Here is a 19793-nt window from a genome sequence, read left to right on the forward strand (position 1 = left end):
GGAGTACAGACCTCGCCAGGACACCTGAGCCGACACGGGGGGATCCACCGGCAGTGTCCGGAGTACAGACCTCGCCAGGACACCTGAGCCCACACAGGGGGATCCACCGCCAGTGTCCAGCACAGGCCACCAGCTCTTCCCTCACTTGGGGCCTGAAGCCCATACGTTTGTGGTAAAGGTCCCTCTGGATATTCAGCAGCTCCACACCCAGGCGGAAAAATGAGCCTCCCTGGAGACGGCCTTGGGCCACGGCCCAGCTGAGCCGGGCCACCCAGGGAGCTTCTGGAAAGATGCTTATGGGGGCTCCTGCAAGGTCCCGTGGAATTCCCCCAGCTGTCCCACGCAGGTGTGTCCTGGGCCCAGGCAGACGGCCCGGGGCCCGAGGCCGCGCGGGGCTCACCTGCTGTGCTTGTCGTGCAGAGGCTGGTCACCCGTCTGGTTGACGCCTGTCAGGGTGACGCCGTCGGCTGCCTTCTTCTTCTCTCTCCGGCTGAGCGTTCGATTCATGTCTGCAGACCACTCCTGGGCAACAGTGCCAGGGAGAGAAATCGTGTTGGCAGCCACGTCGGTTTAGAAGCCCAGACCAGCACGCCAACATTCTGCCCGTGCAGCTAGTGAGGCTGAACCTCCTTGTCTGTGCTCCCCCTACTGTCTCCCAGCAGAGCCCAGGCCCCTGACGTCCACCTACTGACCCAAACACCTGGGACCTCCTCGTTGGCCAGGTGGGGCCTCCCCCTCAGAGGGCCTATAGGCTGGCACGGTTATACCAGGCCCCGGCCCGGCCTCTCAGGAGGAGCAGGCTTTGACTGCCCAGGAACATGGATGGATGATGACAGAGTAGGGCTAACACCCAGGTGTCCTGTGTCCCAGCCCTGTGGAGGCTCCCAGGCCCAGCCCTGCCCATCATGGCCCCTCAGCCTCTGGCTTCCTCAGGCCAGTGTGGGCTTGTGAGGCAGCAGGAGCAGTCAGGGGCCCTCGAGCCTTCCAAAGTGGACAGGAGCTGCCCGCTCAGGAGCTTGGTGGGGCAGGCAGCCACGGCCTTAACTGCTGCAGCTCCTTCCTGTCTATGCCCTACACTGTCACTGGTTCGCAATAGGGCAAGAACCCAGGACCGCAAATAAAATCAGGGCCAGCAGCTACTGCCCAATCAGAGGGCTGAATGAAAGCATACTGAGAGCTAGCTCTGAGCACCGCGTCCCCACACGGCAGGAGCCTCTCACGATGACTGTGCTGCCCTGGAGCCTCTCCCTTCTAACCTGACAGTATGCTGGGGGCTCCAAAGCAAAGGGAGGCTGCCTGTTCATCTCCACAATGGCTTACTGTTTCCCAGCACGTGAGCAGGCTTTTATCAACTGCACTGAAAAATGGAGGGAGTGGGGGCAAGGAGGAAGGCGGCAATGACTTGATGTTTCCAACAAAGTGTACGTGTGTGTATTTTTTTCTAAGTGTGTTCTCTTTCCCTCCCACTTCCACCCATTCCTGAACAACTTTAATTCAGTAAAACCCAGCACGGCTGAGCCCACAGCTCTGCTCGTGTGTAGTTACAGAACGCCAACATTAAGCGCCATCTTAGCCACATCAAGCAAATGTCTGACCCGTCAATTTGTCAGATGAGGAAACTGAGGCCCAGGAAGGAAGGGAGACTTTGCCCACCCAGAGGTGGTGGCTGACCTGGGCCTCTCACTCCAAATCCAGTCATCTATTTGTCTATAAGTATTCTCTTGACTGACATAAGTTGGCTGAGAACGAGATCAGAGTCTCAGAGTCCCCTATGGTGACCCTGTTTTGAATAGAAATGCACCCTGAAGGCGGAGGGGGGGGGTCCCAAGACCTGAGAGGATCCACGTCAGGTGGATCCTGAGGGAAGGGCAGCTATTAATAACCCCCACAACAGAAGCAGCCTACAGTCTCTAACCTGCACGCATCCTCAAAACTAGGCTGTGAAGCACCACACACACACACACACACCCCCACAAACGGCTGCAGACACACTCCATGAGCTTGGGAATTCAATGAGTTATCCATAAAATAGAAACTTACTTCGTCCTTGCGGCATGGAAAAAAAAACAATGTCATTAGAGAAAGTCACGCGTGATCCCTAAGAGCTGCAAGCACGTGGGCTCTGCCGGTGCCACCCTAGTGAGCTGTCAAGTCCTTCCTGCCAGATCTCCATTCTCTGGCCACCAACGAATAGCTCTAAGGAAATCCTCTGGGGAATGTGCAGGGAAGAACTTCGCTGGTGACCTGTGCCGCCATTCCCCAGAGGGGTAAGCGCCCTGCCCAGGGTTAAATCCTCGCTGTGTGCACAAGAGGTGGCACGAAGCCATCCCCCCAGTGTGCCATCACTGCGGGGAGGGGAGGTTCTGCTGCTGGCTCCCCGAGGTCCACTCCTACTTGGGGAGACCCTGGCCCCTGCTTTCTCCCCATCCCCCATGGAAGCGGGCACAGCCTGCTCTGTGGCCTCCTCCTGGGAGCAGGGGATAATGCAGGGGAGTGGTGGCTGCAGGGACCCACGCTGTCATTTGGAGAAGCACAGGGAGAGGACTGACAGACCCACAGGCTAGCAGAGGGACCAAGGAGGTTCCGTGCGGTGGGCCTAACGACAGCGGCCACTTCTGGGCCTGGCTCTGGGCTGATAACCCGGTGGGGACCAGGTCACTGAACTCCCAGCAACCTGAGGAGACAGGTGCTGCTGTCATGCTCCTTTTACACATGGTAAAACTGAGTCACAAAAAAAGCAAGTGTGACTCCTGGCTCCAAATCAAGGTCATCCATTTGTCTAGTAATCATTCTCTTGCCTCAGATCAGTTGGCTCAGAACGAAATTGGAGCCCTGCACAGCACTGCACAGCTGGTAAGCGGTGCCCGCAGGGTTTGCAGGCAGCCCAAACTCTGACCCCACCCAGTTGGGTGAAGCCCCGCGGCCCCACCCACAGAGCCTTCCCCATCCCAACCTGATGTGGCTAACACCCAGGCGCTCCAGCCCCTGCCGCTGAAGAGCCCCTTCCTTCAGAGATTGGGGATGGCAGGACTTGCGGCCACTGCCTTCTGTACCATCATCAGGGGTCCAGGTGGGGCCTGGTGACCCAGTCTTGGGGCTGGAAGAGTCCCGTGATCCCCAAGCCCTTGCATTTTGCCATGTAAAGATACTGGTAGGTTCAGACCCATGAAAATGGGAAAGAGAAAAGTTACCATATTTTTCCACAAATAACATGCCCACACATATAACACGTCGCATAGTTCACCTACAGAAATAGTGAGGGGTGTTGCACGGTTGGCAAAAGATTTATAATGCACTTGTTATTTGTGTAAAAATACAGTAATCCGGAACACAAGCTGGTTGAATTTACTGTCTGGAACAAAGAAAGGTCCTATGTGAAGGGTCAGGAAAGCCACACACTGGGCTGCCCGTCCCTTCCAGTCCGAACACGGAGTGGCCGGGTGCACTCTCAGCCACCAGGGTTGGTGTGCAGGGTAGCCTCTCCCTTCCCGGCCAGCCCTCAGGCCACCATCCCGCAGGGCAGGGCCAGGAACCACGAGGGGCGTGCCACTGGTTAGCAAGTTACGGTCAGACATCCTCAGCTGCACCTCTCACCGGATTCCAGAGGCCTAGCAGCAAGGCCTGCGGTCCCCTGGGACTCTAAACACAACTTGGTTTGTACAGCAGCTGTGCATAAAGGCTGCCTGGTAAACAGGGCGGCTGCCAACTCAGAGTCTAGGACATTCAGAACGACCGTCTAACTGAAGCTCTGCGGGCCCAGCCCCGCCCCTGCCGACAAGGGTCCCGGGCGCCGTAGCGCCTCTTACCTCAAACTGAGGCCAGTTCATGGACATGCCGGGCCCGTGATTGGCTTTGAACCACCTCAGGTCCTCCACTGCATCTGCAGCTTTGATGCTCTGTTCCAGGTCGCGGTAGATGTTTTTGTAGCTAAATCACGGAGAGAGGCATGACTCTTTCGGGAGGCAGGGAGCAGACATCACTCATCCTAGCTCAGCGCCTGGCCACCAGCAGGCACCGTGGACCCACAGCCACACAGAGGTTGACCCCACAAATGCAGATTGGTAACGCCCTCCCTACTTGGTGGATGGTCAGCTGGCCACGACGTGCACAGACGTGGGCAAGTCTATCACCAGGGCACGGGAGTCACAGCTTCTGACAAATTCACTTTAAATTAAACCAGGTGGCAACAAGGAAGCTTTGCTCCGTGTCAGGTAATGTAAAAGATACCAGCAGATGAGACCAGAACTGGATGGTACCCGGCCACCACTACTGAACATTTCGATCAAAGATTCTCTAGAAGAATCTTTCATCAAAAGGGATAAAATGCAAAACTGAATTTCAAATTCTCATGGAATCTAGACTTTCTGGAGCCATGGAGGGTGGATGAACCCCTGAAACTATAGCCCTGAGATGATCTTTAAAACTTAAACCAAAAATAACCTCTGAAGTCTACTTAAAACCAATCAATAGTTTAGCTTAACTAGTGAAGAACGTCTGCCTTGAGTATTGTGCTCTTTTAAGAACTATCTATATGTGATCAAACTGACAACAACTCAAAAGATTAGACAGGAAGCTTGGGGACAGTGAGTTTATGTTAATGGGGGAGGAACAACTCAGAAAAGGAGGGTGAGAGTGTTTGCACAACTCGAAGAATGTAATCCATGTCACTGAATTGTACATGTAGAAATTGCTCAATTATTGCATGTTCTGCTGTGTATATTCTCAACAGCAAAAAGGAAATAAATTATTTAAAAAAAAAAAGGGAGGGGACCAGCAGATGGGCCACTTGGGGCACCAATCCATATGGAAACGAACCATTTAATCAAGTCTGGAAGTGAGAAGGAGAATGTTGGAGTGTCAGAAAGCACCCAAGCACCCCTCCCTTATTTCCACTGGAAAAGCTGGAGGTTTACGCCAAAGGAGGAAGCCAAGGCCGTCTAGCACCATGGTGGCCGCAGAGCCTGCCACCCCTGGGGTGGAGGACACCTCCTGCTCAGCAGCTCCAACCAGCTCTCCATCCCAGGGGGCTGACCGTGCAGGACAGGAGTGTGCGCCACTGCTGGAGCGGGCATTTTCACTTATGATCTGTGTGCCAGTGGGTCATTTACCTTTCCTGGGCCTCAGTTTCCCCTCTACTGAGCAGGCACAGTGCATCTACTTCCCAGGGAGGCTTGGAGGACTGGATAAGACCAGGAGCACGCAGTCTGGCCTGCAGCCCGAGGACAGCCACACACAGAGGAGAACCACACAAGGCCCCGCCCCCTCCAGCTGGGCTGTAACCTCAGGCAACCCCTGAGCCTGGCCCAGCCTCAGGGGCCGCATCAGTAACAGGGGGTATAATGCACCCACTTTTTAAGACTGTCATAAAGATGAACTCAATGGAGGCAGACAAAGTAGGTGTGCAGTGATTGCTGCCCTTGATGTCGTTTCTACAGTAGGGGACAAAGGGGATGTGGCTTCCTGTTACAGAAGAGTTTGGCCTGTGACTCATTTCTACACGGCTCTGCCATGGGGCAACAGAAGTCTGCATTCTGGGTTAACCTGGACCTCTGCCCTGGCGAAAGCATCATGGCACCAAGGACAAGGAAAGTGAGGAAGAACTATCACAGCCTCCAAGTAATGACTCAGAGCTGAACCACCGGCAGTATGTGCTCCGCCGAGGGCCTGGACCAGAGGAGCCGGGAGCCGAGCAGCAGCGAGCGCTCAGGGTGACGAGGGCTTTACAAAAGGGCCCGAAGGTCAGGCCGGGAATCAGGTGGACTCTAATACGCCGTGACTGTGGCTGGTCCCAGCTGCTGGCCCAGACCTGGACAGGGAGTTGGTCAGAGTATGACCCGTCCTATCTCACGACAAGAGGATGTCCTGCTCAGGGCAGCGCTCAGTGCTGCAGCCAGACCGCTGGGGCAGCAGGAAAGCAGCACAGGCCAACCAGGCGGCTGCAGCCCCAGGAGAAGGGCTGGAGAAGCAGGCGCATTCAATAACAATGGGAAGCCTTTCTGAAAGGCACTGGCTTCCAAGGCCTGCCAGAGCGGCAACGGAGCTTATGCAGAAGCATATTTCCACTGGCTTCACTGCAGCACGTTCTTTAGCTGAAAGGGAATGTACCTGGCCACGGTGGACAGGTCTAGGTGCTTCTGAACCTCCAGCAGAACCTCCCGGAAGAAGCGCAGGCGCTTCTCCTCGAACTGCTGACACTGCTCGAAGACCTGCTCCATGTTCTCCATGTACTGGGGGGTGCTCTGGTCCAGCTCCTTCAGGGACTTCTCATACTTTTCTTTGGTCTGGAAGAAAACGCAGGGACCACAGACAAAGATTGAATTCCACGCAGCCCCAGCTCGCCACCAGCAATTCCAGGTTACACAGGATGCATGCAGGGTCTTCAGAGAGGTGTGGCAAGGCCAAGGAGCCGGCAGAGGGACCAGCCGCCTGGAGGAGGGGGTCCCGTGGGCCTCAGAGGAGGAGGCAGACTGCAGCAGTAGGAGCTACGAGGGGGCAGAAGTGAAAGCGGGCAGACCAGACATTGCAGAGGCTCCAGCCCAGATGGAACACAAGGTGTCCTGGGGGAAGTGGGAGAGAGGAGGTGAGAAAGGAAGGCCTGGTTTGGACTTCGAAAGGGGAGTCCCTAGAGTAGCCAGACACTCTGCTCCCAGGCCAAGGGGCAGACGCAGGGAAGTTCAAAGCCAACGCTGGTGCGTGAGCTAAGGCGGGTCCCCAGAAGGAGGCACGGCTGGGATCTGCTCCCTGATGGCCCCAGAGCCCCATCCAAGTGGTGCCCAGTCCTGTATGAATGAGCTATTGCTAGGCTCTTGCTCATACCAAATTAGTTTTAACTAAAGGGAGTTACCACTATCTGCTAACACCGGGGTACAAAACAAATCCAGTTAAACTGAGGCTTCATCTGTAAGGACCTCACCGTAGCGGGGTTGCTGGGTCTTTAAGGTGACGGCCTGGCAGACAGGTTCAAAGTGGGAATCTCTCTTAGCCAACGCTTCTCCATCATCAATGACCAGAGAAGAGGGGCAGCAAGCCCAGGCTGAGGGCACAGCCCGAGCTGCATGGAGGCGGGGAGGACCGGAGGGCCGCATGGCCAGGAGCGCACAGCTTGAGTGGTGCCCTGAGGGGTTTAGATCGTATTTCTGCAGGCAAACTTGAGTCCTCACAGGTTTGTAAGAGTGAGGGAACCGAATCTGGGCTTTAGAAAAGGCTTGAGCTCAAGGGATGATGCAGCCTGAGGTCAGAGGGGGTACACCACCCAGCCCCGCCCCTGCCCCCCTGGGTAGCACAAGGGCGTGGGAGCCAGAGCAGGGGCTGAGCAAAGGGTGCCATCTGGGTCAGGGCCGGGGGTATAGTGACGCTGTTCAAACAATGGCCACCTGGGCCGGCAAAGAACACTGAAACCTGGGCACCAGCCGAGGTGGCACAGAGGCCCCCCGAGCAGACCACGGTGGGCACGCTGGCTGCTTCCCTGCAGAATGGATGGCCCCAGCTGCCTGCCTTGAGGTTGGGGTGAGAAGGGTGGAGACAGGCTCAGGGTCTGGCCCCTACCCCACACCTGGAGCCCCCCATGCGTTCATGCATTGCGTATCCTCATTCACTTGGATACAAGGACCTTCCGGGCATGAAATGTGTAACAGCCGGCCCTGAGCATGCAGTGGGCCCTTTGGCGCTTCTCTGTCCTCCTGAACACTTTTGGCCTCGAATCTGACTCTGTCTGACGTGGATACCGCTCCCCGGCTTTCCCTGGCTGGTGTTCACTGCCTAGCCTGCTCACCTCTTCTCGTGGCCTTTCTAGGTCATTCCATCTTAGATGTGTCTGTACCTGGGCTCTGTTGTTTTTTTATAGTCATTGACAGGACATATGTTTGGTCTTAATTCATATTATGCCTTTGATTTTCCACGTTTCCGTTAGAACTTTTCTTTTATGTAGTTGACGTGTATTATTTTCCTCCTATTTTTACTTTTAGAGGTTAACTTCGTAAGTTATAAAATATACTTAAACCTCTATTTCTTCATTCACATCTCTAGATAGTATCTACTGACTCTCTACTGCTTAAAAAATGGCAAGATTAGTACATTTACACTTCCACCCACACTTCCTCGCCCACCCTCCCCACGTCTGAGTTTTGTCATATTATTACACCTTTTAAATTAACACACCTGAGTCTCTACTTCTGAGCCTCAAAGGCATCAATCCCTCCAGTGAAGCGTGAGGTCGAGCAGGCTGGTGCTCACAGCAAGCCCGTGTCGGACGGCCTGGGGGCACCGAGGCGTTGAGGAGCACTGCCCAGAAGGACGGAGCAGCTCCCGGTGGCCGGCCACGGGGAAGCGAGCCGGACTCTGCGTCGCCCTGGTCCTCACGCGCCCTTGGTCTCTTTTGACCACGTCTGCCTCCGTTAGCAGCTGACTTACTCATTAGGTGACAAAACCAAACCAGCTGCTTGAGGTCACTTGGGGGTCACGCACAGTGAGGAGCTGTGACCCAGCCGCCCACGATCCCAGGAGCGCCCCGACCTACTTTGGGGCCCTAATCCTATCTCCTGTACAGGCCTCAAGTTCCAGCCTAGAGAACTCACTCCCACCTTTGCTCATGAAGTGCCCCCACCCAATCTGGGCCCGGTAAACACCCCCTCACCCCACCCCCCGCCCCACAACTAGGTCCCCAAAGCTCATCACAGATGTCATCTCCACCACCGATGCCATCCTTGGGGAAAGCCTCCGTGACACCCCACCGTGCAGCAGGACGAGCTGTGTACCTTCTCAGGCCTCCCTAGACTCCAAAACCCAAAATATATGAGCGCTGAAGTCTGGCAGACCTGAGTTCAAGTCCCGGCCCCTACACCTGTGAACTGCAAATCACACTCCGGCATCTGCCCTGCTTCTCAGCTGGAGGAAGGCCCAAACAGGTGGACGCAGGGGAAGGGGCAGCCCCTCCGGAGCTCAGTGCCTATGGTCACTGGGACCCTCGTCACACTCTCTCCTGGGCCGTGTCCTGACAGACACACCGTGTCTGACCTCATGCCCTGTTCTTTGAAAACATCCATTTTGTGACATCCCTGCTCTAGGTGGTTGTAAAACATGACCCCCCTCCCCTTACGCCCATATGGAGATACTTCCTCTTTCCTCCAGGTGCCCACTTGAGCACCTGAGCCCTTGGGATCCCGGCAAAGGCAGCCCTGAAAGTGCCCCTGGCCTGATGATTCTCGAGCCCAGGGTCCCCTACTCAGTAGCAGTGCCAGTGCCATCCCAGGCTCCCCACCTGGCCCCACAATGGAGGCCCCTGCGCTGCTCCAAAACCCCCGATTCCTGGCCCTGGCCCCAGAGAGGGTGGGCAGTGGGCCTGCTCTCAGGTGTGCTGACACTGGCCCTGAGTGAAAACTCTCCTGGAGACAACCCCCCAGCACGCTGACGGCAGTGAGGGCAGTGGAAGCGGCCAGGCGAGGGCAGTGGAAGGGGCCAGGCTTTGGTCTCATATCTCCCGGCTGACATTACTGGGCGACTCGTGATGGAACCTCTCTGACCTCAGTTTCCTTGTTCACAAAGCAGAGGCGACATCCTCTAACTCACAGAGGCGCAGGGAAGCTCATCCGAGCCTGAAAAGGCTGGCGGGAGCAACACCTCAGGACCCCTGCTTCCCCTCGGCTGCAAGCCCAGCCCCTGGAAAGCAGCCCTCTCTAACACTTCCTTTCATCCTTCTCCAAAGACAGGTCGGGAATCTCTTCCCCTGGGTTCCAAGACCCTCCCCCAGCCTCCTACAACAGGGCAATGAAGGGAGGGGGCCGAGCTGGGACCACTTACTTCCTTTCAAATGACAAGAAGACGCCTAGGACTAGTTTTTAAATCCCGTGACAATGGAACCTTCCAGGCAGAATGACTACCTATGTCTGTGAGCACTTGACAGCTGACAAAGAGCTTTTACAGATTCACCTCATTTGATCTTCTCAGAAGCCCTCTGAAGTGGAGAACTGCCCCTCCCCAGAGAAGACAGAGGGCACGAGAAGGCCACTGTCTCTTCCTGGCTGAAGTCACTGCCCACCACCCGAGCCAACACCCCAGCCTCTGCCCCCACCTTTCTGGGGCCTGTCACTGCCCAGGCAGCAGGACAGCTGCACCCCTCCCAGCCCTTTCGTTCCCTCAGGTCATATGCACCGGGCTTTCCAGCCACGCTCCCCTGGCCTCCACCATCCCTCCATCTCCACCTCTGTACCTGGGGCACCTAGGCTGCCGCAACAGCTTTCTGAAGGCCTGCCCAGCTTCTGCCCCCTGCCCTCCTGCCACTCACTGCCAGAGCGATCCTTCTGAGCTGTCTGCCCTCCCGTCACGGGGCTCCAGAGCCCCCCTGCAGTGGCCCCTGCCAGGAGCACCCTAAGCTCCTTACTCGCCTGCCATTAAAGGCCGTTGATGATCAGGTCCTCATAACCCACCGTGCCAGGTGATGCATCACTTTCCTGAAGCTGACTGTGACATTGCCACCTCCATGCTCCTGCACAAGCTGTGTCCTCCTGCTTCTCTGCCTGCATCCATCCCTGTCAGCCCTCGCTGGGAAGCTGCCCCGCCACCTCACCCCCTCAGCACGAGCAATCATCCTCTCCCCTGCGTCCCCAGCACCTGGTTCCTGCGCCTAGTCGTGAGGTGGGCACCACGGGCTGTGGTGGGAAAAGCTGCTTACCTGGGCGACCTTCTTGACACTTATCCAGCAACCCACCTATCCAACCAAGCACTTGTTAAATGCTTTATCCAGCAATCCACCCATCCAAGCAAGCATTTGTAAGATGCTGACTATGTGCCAGATACATGAGCAAATGAAACATGTACACTCAACATATAAAAACACGTGCCACCTACAACACGCACGACTTACCCTGAGAACATCTTGCTTGCATTTTTCTACTTTGTCTTGCAATTTCTTTAGCTGCTCAGGGTTGAGGGACGGGTCGGCTTTGCTGTTGCTTTCTCGTGATATCGCCAGCTTCTCCTCTTTGCAAGCTGCGTGGTAGGCTTTCTTTGCTGCTTCCACCTAGGAGAAGAACAAGTTCCTGGGCATCACACTTCTGAAGGTTCAAAATCCTCCCCGGACGTTACCCAGGCTGGAGGAAGCGCCTGTGCTATCACGAGAGAGAGGAAAGCAACCAGGTGACAGGCGTTCACTCCACAAGGGCTGCCCGCGGGCCTGCTCTGGGCTGCTTGCTGTACCAGGCGTCAGGGGTGCAAAGCAGGACAAGACGCTGGGCCCCACGAGCCTTACACCCCAAACGGGGAAACCGCATGAGTCAACGATAAAGAAAATGAGAAGAGGCCATAAATGCCGCGGAGGAAAGAAAGCAGGGCAGAGAGACGGTGCCCCAGTGTCGGTGGGCCAGCAACTGCTACAGAAGAGCTGGAGAAAGCTTCAGTAAGGAGACAAGGAGTCAGATCTGAAGGAGGTGCAGAAGCAAACCACGTGGGTATCTGAGGAAGAGCATTCCCGGCAGGTGGACCAGTGCATACAAAGATGGCCCTAAAGGCAACACCTAACTGAGCTAATCTGGGAAGGCATGATTATTGGCCACATTTTCGGTATTTTTCAAAGGTTGTTCTGTGTACACACACACACGTGTGTAGTATTTATTTAACAGCTACGTGAGCCATCATCTAGAGAGGAAAGATGAGTTTGCGGCACTGGCCTCATGAGGGGCGGATAGTTTCCTTAGGAACGGGGAACATGTTCCCTAGCTACACGTCTGGGGCCAGGGGCAGCAAGAAACGGAGAAAAGAAGGAAGGTGCACTGTTACAACCCACAGACGGAGGTCTGTTCTGGGTGATTCTGAGAGGAGGAAGGCAGTGCGGAGAGAGACAGTCGGGTGGGGGGTGGCGCTAACGGGGAGGCTTTCTCCTGAAGAGAGGGGCCGGGCCAGGCTTCCGGGCCTGTGGAAGGCACCTGGGTTGGGTGTGTGACGACCTCCAGCTAGAGAAGGCAGAACAAAACTCAGTGGTTTTGATGCTACTTTTAGAAAAATGAATCACAGTATCATTTGCAAATTTAAGAGAAAAATCCATGCAAGAGAAACAAAAATTTTACATTAATCCTATCTAGTCCAAAGGGATTTTTAAATCTCTCTAGGTGACAATCCCCCAGGGCTGGGGGAGGGGAGGTGTTGTTAGTGGTCAAGACCTTGGGTTTTGAGTTCTGCCAATGGTGCGTAGCTCTGAGCCTCAGTGTCCCCGTCTGTGAAGGGGGCTGTGCTAAGGATCACGGGTAAAGAGTGCACGCGAAGCACTCAGAGCGGGGTAAAGGTTGGCCGCCCAGGGCTCCTGGCTGAGGGGGCCCTTCTCTGCCCAGATCAGCTGGCAGGATCCCTGGAGTGTGTGTGAGGGAGCATGGTGGGTAGGGGCCGGGGTGCCAAGGTGGCCAGGGTGGCGGGGAGGGGCTGCCGTGCTGGCAGGCGGGGACCCGTTCGCAGGAGGGAGGCACCTCTTTCAGTTTCTTGGCCCAGGGCTTCTGTGCCTTCCGGAAGCCATCCTCAGCTTCCTTGGTCTCCTTGAAGCCTCCCATCATCTGCTTGTGGAAGGCCTCCTTCTGCCAATTCTTGATCTTCTCGAAGTCCTCGTTCATCAGCGCGGCCTTCACATCCAGGTGCAGCTCGCTCACTCTCTCCGCCTCGACCATGACGGCTGTCCAGGCCTTCTCCACTGTCCCGTACTGCGGCCCTGACGGAGGAGAGAAGCCGGGGATCACTCAGTACCGGGGGCCCTGGGGTGGGGACTCCCAGCGGGGGCCCTCCCTCGGCCGTCAGCGTGGGATCTCAGGCCGGTGGCCCGGCCGCCAGGTCTCCTGGGTCTCGCAGACATTGCTCTCCGTGGCTCTGTTCCCTCCTCAGTTCCCTGGGATAAGGAAAAAGTACGGAACTGAAGCTGAATCTTTTCACAGGGAATTTGGGGGGATTACATGCATTTCCCTTTTTCAAAGTCACTGAGCTCTTCAAAAACTCCAGTTTCTGCATTTTGGAAGTCTGAGTCTGCTTTAGGCTGGCCCGAGAAGCAGGCTGTCCCCACATGCCCACACCCTCTCCCTTCCTTCCCGTGGCTGGCTCCCCTCCTGCTGTGGGCCTCCTGTGCCTGTCGGCCCCAGGGCTGGCCCCCTCCCTCCACTGGACACATGTCCTCCTGAGGGCCACGGCCACTTTTACTCACCCCCATCCCCCCGCCAGCTGAGAGCCTGGCTCCAAGCAGAATGGACGCCCCGCCTTGGGGGGAGGAAGGAGAGGAGGAGGCAGGAATCTACATCTCTAGATAGTGGGGGGGTCAGGGGGGCCTGAGTTCCCTCACCCCTCCTCACTGCTCTCAGGCAGGAACCCCTTAATCCAGCCTGTCTCTTTTGTTAATGGGGTGGCGTAGGGTGAGTCAAGTAGGGAGGGAGAATGTTAGGACAGAAGCCCCAGGCCTGTCCTCAAAGGGTTCCCCTCCAGCAGAGGGGCACGTGGCTCTGGGATTGGGTGCAGCAGAAGTGTGATCATGGAAGCTTGACACTCTGACCCCTGTGTCCACAAGGTGAGCATGGCCCTACCCTGCCGAGGTCTGCAGAGCTGTGCGGCTCCACAGGTGACATCCAGAGTGCTCTGGGGTCTCAAGTCCTAAGTAGAGAAGGGGTGGTGTTGACAGCTGGATCCTGAGAGGGGGACTTGAGCCAGGTGGAAATACAGTAGGAACAGCCCCTTTCACTGAAGGAGGCTGACCCATCTCCCCGCCCTCCTCACCCACGGGTGCCTGCTCCGCTCCCTGGGCACCTGCTCGGTATGAGGCACTGTGCGAGGCCCCATGGCCCGCCGTTCCTGTCCCAGCCACAAGGGGAAGGACAGCCAGCTGGTCTAGACTCTCTCCCGGGTCCCTGGCCCAAGCCTGGCTTCCCCCTTTGGCTTTTCCTAGGACACCAGTCACTGTGGAGGGGGCTGCCCCAAAACAAAGCCTGAGAAACCCCCCGCTGATCTGCTTCTGCTCTCAGAAATCCCATCATCCATCAGTTGCTCGGGCAGCATGTTCCACGTTCACTGGCAGCTCTGTGGCTAAGCTTCAGAATCTTCTGGGCTTTATGGCAGGGAGGGAGAGGACAAAACCTCCACCACACAACACCTGTGGTTCTCCCCTTTAAAACTCAAAAGAGAAAGCCTACCAGCTGGCCCCACCTAGTCTTACCTGATTTGCCATTTGGCCACGTTTAAAAATAAACAGCGCTCAGTCAGAAACCAAGGTGCTGAGTTTAAATGCTAGGAACTGACTCAAGTGTTTGGCCTTAAGGAGCTGTTCTGAGTTAAACTGGCAAGGGTAGGCGTGTCCTCAGGGCAACGACTGAATAGGGGACTTGGGTGCTGTCTGCAGAGAGCCTTCCGGTGTCTCCAAGGACAGGTGCAGGGCTCACACAGCCCGGGTTTGCAGGCTCACATACGCTGCTGCTCCCCAGCCAAACCACAGCCCCCATCAGATCTGCGAGAACCCCCTGCCCCACGTGTATAAGAGGAAACAGGCCCAGAGAGGGCCAGCAATTTGCCCGTCCAGAGCCCCCAGCTAGCGGGCAGGCACCATCAGCAGGCAGCTCCCTACCCTTGTCCACGAGCAGCCTCCAGCGCCGGGCCCACTCGGTGAGCTGCTGGGCGTAGGCCTTCTCAATGCGTGCCCGCTCATGCAGGCAGTTCATGAGGTCACTGCACAGCCGGTGGCCATCGTCAATCCGCTTCACCGTCCGCTTGTAGTTCCCGACCTGGGACACAGAACACGCCGTGAGTGTGGGGCTCACAGCCCCCTGGGCCAGCCCTCACTGCGCCCAGATGGCCTCCACGCCAGCCAGGCCGCGGACGCACTCACCCCGAGGGTCATGTTCTGATTTCCCTCTCCCCGTGTATGAGAGGGGCCCTACTTATCAGACAACAAGCCTCCCCGGTTTATTACTTCCAGGAACACACAAACACCGCCACTCAGAGCTCCTCAATACTCCTGCCATGGGGGCAGTGCTCCAGGCCAGGTACCGGGCACCACCTGCCGGCCCTTTCCTCCAGGAGCCTACAGGCCAAGGAGGGGACAGGCCAGCGTGCAAAGGGCTCGGACAGGGGGACTGTGGGCTGAGGGAGGCCCAAAGGGAGCTAGGGACAGCTTCCCAGAGTAGGTGACGCCTAAGAGGAGGTTTTTTTTTTTTTTTTTTTTTTTAACAGAAAAACAATTTTAGTAACTCAGGTTAAAATGATCTTATAACTAACACCACAGGCTTTCTGGGCTCCCAGTGTTTTGGTTGTTATCGGTACAGACAGGTTTCCAGGTGCCTCCTGATCTGATGTCATCACATGCTGGTTATTAGCACGTTCCAGTGACTGCGATAAGCACGGTCTCCCACTTATTGAGCACCTCCTGTGTTCCGGGCGCCACACTTGGTGTTTTATGCCCACAAATATTGCTACCACCCTAACAAGCTGGAATAACTGTCCCCATTTTACCAGCAAGGAAACGAAGGCTTAGAGAAGTTCCACCGCTTGCCAGATTCCCAACGCCACAGTGGCTGGCTGCGCTGAAGGCAGTTTTTCAAACAGCTCTGGGTTGGACAGCCTTGCTAGCAAAGCTCAGACGCCTACCTGCTTTGCCAGGGTGCAAGGTGAGTTTTGATTGCTTTTTTTCACATTTAAAAAGAAAGACTAGCTCATTTAAATTACAAGTATAAAAGAATAACTGGGAGAATGTTAATACCTAATTTGGGGTGAAAATCAAAGTGCCCCTCAACAGGTTTCATTTTCTGAGCCACGGATTTGGAAGGATCTAAGGTAAGTGATCCTTGGGCACCCAGAGGAAACAGGACAGAAAACGGATAGATGACAGTTTCATCCCCTTCCTCTCACTGTCTTCAAGAATCTCGGCCAAGCTTTTGTCAGTTTTACCTTTTCTACAAGTCCCTCTGTCTGGCTGATCATGCTCAGCATTTTTATCTTAGTCCGTGGGAAGTTCCTGACAGACAGGATGGCCCAGGGTCGTTTTCTCTTTGCACGACAGGTTATAGACACAAACCAAGAGTTCAAACCATCTGATGTTTCCTCCAGGCCTGAACGGAGTTAGCCAGGGGCAGAAGAGGGCAATGGGGGCTCTTCCGGGAAGGGGGAGATTAGACCTTCAAAGGAACAGCCCCTGGGGCCCTGCCTGGAGGCAGGCAAAGGGGCAGAGGGAGCTGCGGGCCCTCCAGGTAGGGCTGTTCGGTGGCCAGAGCTCTCAATGGGCCACTTCTAGGGGAACCAGAGTCCTGGTGAACAGCAAAGTCCCCTGGAAGCCGGCTGGCCTGGGTGGCCTCCTCCAGAGCCTGAGAGGTAGGGTGTGATTTCCAGCCGGCCTGCTCCCTCCACAGCCCCTCAGCCCAGATGTTCCTCCCTGGCAAGAAAAGCCACTTAGCAGCTCGCATACACACAGAGGCTGAGCCTGGGTGGTCCATCCAAAATCAGCAGCCCTTCTGGGAAAGGCACAGCACACATGTTCACGACCCGCTGGAAGGGACATCATGTGCTCCCTTTCCTTCAAAAAGGGCTTTGCTGTCATTTTGAAAAACATCCGGCAAGAAGAAACAAACGACCCAACAACACACAACTCAGTACCGCTGAGCTGGTGGCAACAGCACAGGCTAGGAGAATCCCAGCCCTAATTCAGCCTCAACAGCGCCCACGGCTAGCTTCCAACTCACTGCTACCGACAGTATTCAAACTGGTAATCACAGCAAAACCTGCATTCTGGCTCTGCAGAGGCCTGCCCACCTCTCTGATTTTTCAAAACCCTGGGAGGAAGATTTGGGTGGCGGGGGGAGAGGGCATTTCTTTCTTTCTTTCTTTTTTTAACTGTGCTTTAAGTGAAAGTTTACAACTGAAGTTAGTTTCTCATACAAATATTTATGCACACATTGTTATGTGACCCTAGTTGCTCTCCCTATACTGTGACAGCACGCTCCTAAAAAGGTCATTTCTTAACAAGTCAGCACAACCCATCAGCACATCAGTAGCTGCTGTTCATATTTGAACGCCAACTACTGAAATGTGAAAAGCAGTGATGAATACCAGAACAAATGTTTCACCAGCACACGTTTTAAGTTTAAATGCAAGCTCTTGGTTGGTCCTGTGCCGCCAGAAGAGCCGGTGTCCACACGGTGACCACTTCTGGGGACAAGAGGCAGGGTGGCCGAGCGCAGAACCCAGGGAGAAGGAGGCACCTGCAACAATGGGCACTGAGATGTAACATCTGCCCTGCAGCCTTTTGTTAAATGGAAAGGCGACATAAGGGCTCGTGATAGCCATCACTTCAAATCCACGCACAGGACACTCAGCAGGTATCACTGTCCCCATCTCCACAAACCGTCAGGGACAGAGCAGTTCATCCATCCGTGTCCCTGAGTGAGGTGCTGCAGTCATTGCAGCTGCTTTGTTAAACAGATGTAACCTACACACCGTAAAACGTACAGGCGTATACTTAAAGCGGTTCGGACAAAGGTATAGGGTTGTCTTAACCACTGCCATAACCCAGGTCTACGATGTTTCCATCTCCCGCCAAGTTCCTCTGTGCCCTCCTGCAGTCCCTCTCCTCCTGCTACAGCCCCTGGCAACCACTGGTCAGATTTTTGTTCCTTTTCCAGGATGTCCAGGATAAATGGAACCATACAGTATGCAGCCTTTGGTGACTGGCTTCTGTCACTTACCATCATGCTTTGGAGACTGCTCTAGGTTGGTATTACCTATATCAGTAGTTCATTCCATTTTATTGCTAACTAGCGTTCTTTGCTGAATGACATTTGGGTTGTTTCCCGTTTGGGGCAGTTATAAATGAAGAGGCTATGAACATTTATCTACGGGTCTTTGTGTGCCACATGTTTTTCCTTATGTGAACACCTAGGAGTGGGACTGCTATATGGAAGTGTACACGCAACTTTATCAGAAACTGCCAACTAGCTAACTGCGAGCTCCTAAAAATCAAACACTTATGCTCATCAAAAGACTTCACCAAAAGTAGCGTCTGGGGTCTTAAAAGCCTGTGAGCAGCCATCTAAAATACTCCACTGGTCTCGCCCCTTCAGGAACAAGGGAGAATGAAGAAAACAAGATACAAGGGAAAGATTAGTCCAAAGCACTGATGGACCACAACTACTGTGGTCTCCACCAGACTGAGTCCAGTGCAACTAGATGGTGCCCAGCTACCACTGACTGCTCTGACAGGGATCACAACAGAGGGTCCCGGACAGAGCTGGAGAAAAATGTAGAACAAAATTCTAATTCACAAAAAAAGACCAGACTTTCTGGCCTGACAGACTGGAGAAACCCCGAGAGTATGGCCCCCGGACACCCTTTTAGCTCAGTAATGAAGTCCCGAGGTTCACCCTTCAGCCAAAGATTAGACAGCCCCATAAAACAAAACGAGACTAATGGGGCACAACAGCCCAGGGACAAGGACTAGAAGGCAGGAGGGGACAGGAAAGCTGGTAATAGGGAACCTAAGGTCAAGAAGGGAAAGTGTTGACATGTCATGGGGTTGTTAACCAATGTCATAAAACAATATGTGTTTAAAAAAAAAAAAAAAAGACTTCATCAAAAGAGTGAAAAGACAACCTACAGACTGGGAAAAAATTTTTGGCTAGGACAAATCCGATCAGCATCTAATCTCTAAAATCTACAAGGTGCTGCAAAATCTCAACAACAAAAAGACAAATAACTAAATTAAAAAATGAGCAAAAGACAGGAACAGGCACTTCACCAAAGACGTTCAGGTGGCTAACAGACACATGAGGAAGTGCTCATGATCATTCGCCATTAGAGAAATGCTAATCAAAACTACAATGATACCATCTCACACCAACAAGGCTAGCATTAATTCAAAACACACAAAATAATAAATGCTGGAGAGGTTGTGGAGAGACTGGAACACTTATGCACTGCTGGTGGGAATGTAAAATGGTACAACCACTTTGGAAATCGATTTGGCACTTCCTTAAACAGCTAGAAATAGAAGTACCATATGATTCAGCAATCTCACTCCTTGGAATATATCCTAGAGAAATAAGAGCCATCACACGAATAGATATATGCATCACTGCAGCACTGTTCACAATAGCAAAAAGATGGAAACAACCTAGATTCCCATCAACGGATGGATGGATAAACAAATTATGGTATATTCACACAATGGAATACTATGCAATGATAAAGAACAACGATGAAGCCGTGAAACATAACATGGAGCAATCTGGAAGGCATTATGCTGAGTGAATTTAGTCAGTCTCAAAAGGACAAATACTGTATGAGACCACTATTATAAGAACTCAAGAAAAGGTTTAAACACAGAAGAAAACATTCTTTGATGGTTACGAGGGTGGGGAGGGAGGGGAAGGTATATTCACTAACTAGATAGTAAACAAGAATTATCTTAGGTGAAGGGAAGGACAGCACACACTACAGGGGAAGTCAGCACAACTGGCCTAAACCAAAAGAAGTTTCCTGAATACAACCAAACACTTCGAGGGTCAAAGTAGCAGGTGTGGGGGTCTGGGGACCATGGTTTCAGGGGACATCTACATCAATTGGCATAACAAAGCTTATTAAGAAAATGTTCTGCATTCTACTTTGGTGAGTGGCATCTGGGGTCTGAAAAGCTTGCAAGCGGCCATCTAAGATGCATCAATTGGTCCCAAACACCTGGAGTAAAGGAGAATGAGGAACACCAAAGACACAAGGAAAGTATCAGCCCAAGAGACAGAAAGGGCCACACAGACCAGAAACTTCATCAGCCTGAGATCAGAAGAACTAGATGGTGCCCAGCC

The 19793-nt window shown here is 54.1% G+C and overlaps 1 protein-coding gene across 4 annotated transcripts in view; it reads right to left on the reverse strand.

The window, feature by feature from the left end:
* Positions 1-19793, reverse strand: part of PACSIN2 (protein kinase C and casein kinase substrate in neurons 2) — a 118965-nt gene that overhangs the window by 7767 nt on the left and 91405 nt on the right. For all 4 annotated transcript variants that reach the window (XM_004379990.2, XM_023734595.1, XM_023734596.1 and 1 more), the window contains 6 exons: positions 14573-14729; positions 12450-12685; positions 10859-11014; positions 6106-6281; positions 3807-3927; positions 401-522 (listed from right to left, as the gene is read on the reverse strand). In XM_004379990.2, the coding sequence (XP_004380047.1) occupies positions 401-522; positions 3807-3927; positions 6106-6281; positions 10859-11014; positions 12450-12685; positions 14573-14729 (968 nt within the window). The remainder of the gene's footprint in view (positions 1-400; positions 523-3806; positions 3928-6105; positions 6282-10858; positions 11015-12449; positions 12686-14572; positions 14730-19793) is intronic.

Source organism: Trichechus manatus, unplaced genomic scaffold, assembly GCF_000243295.1.
Source record: "Trichechus manatus latirostris isolate Lorelei unplaced genomic scaffold, TriManLat1.0 scaffold00069, whole genome shotgun sequence".
NCBI lineage: Eukaryota > Metazoa > Chordata > Mammalia > Sirenia > Trichechidae > Trichechus > Trichechus manatus.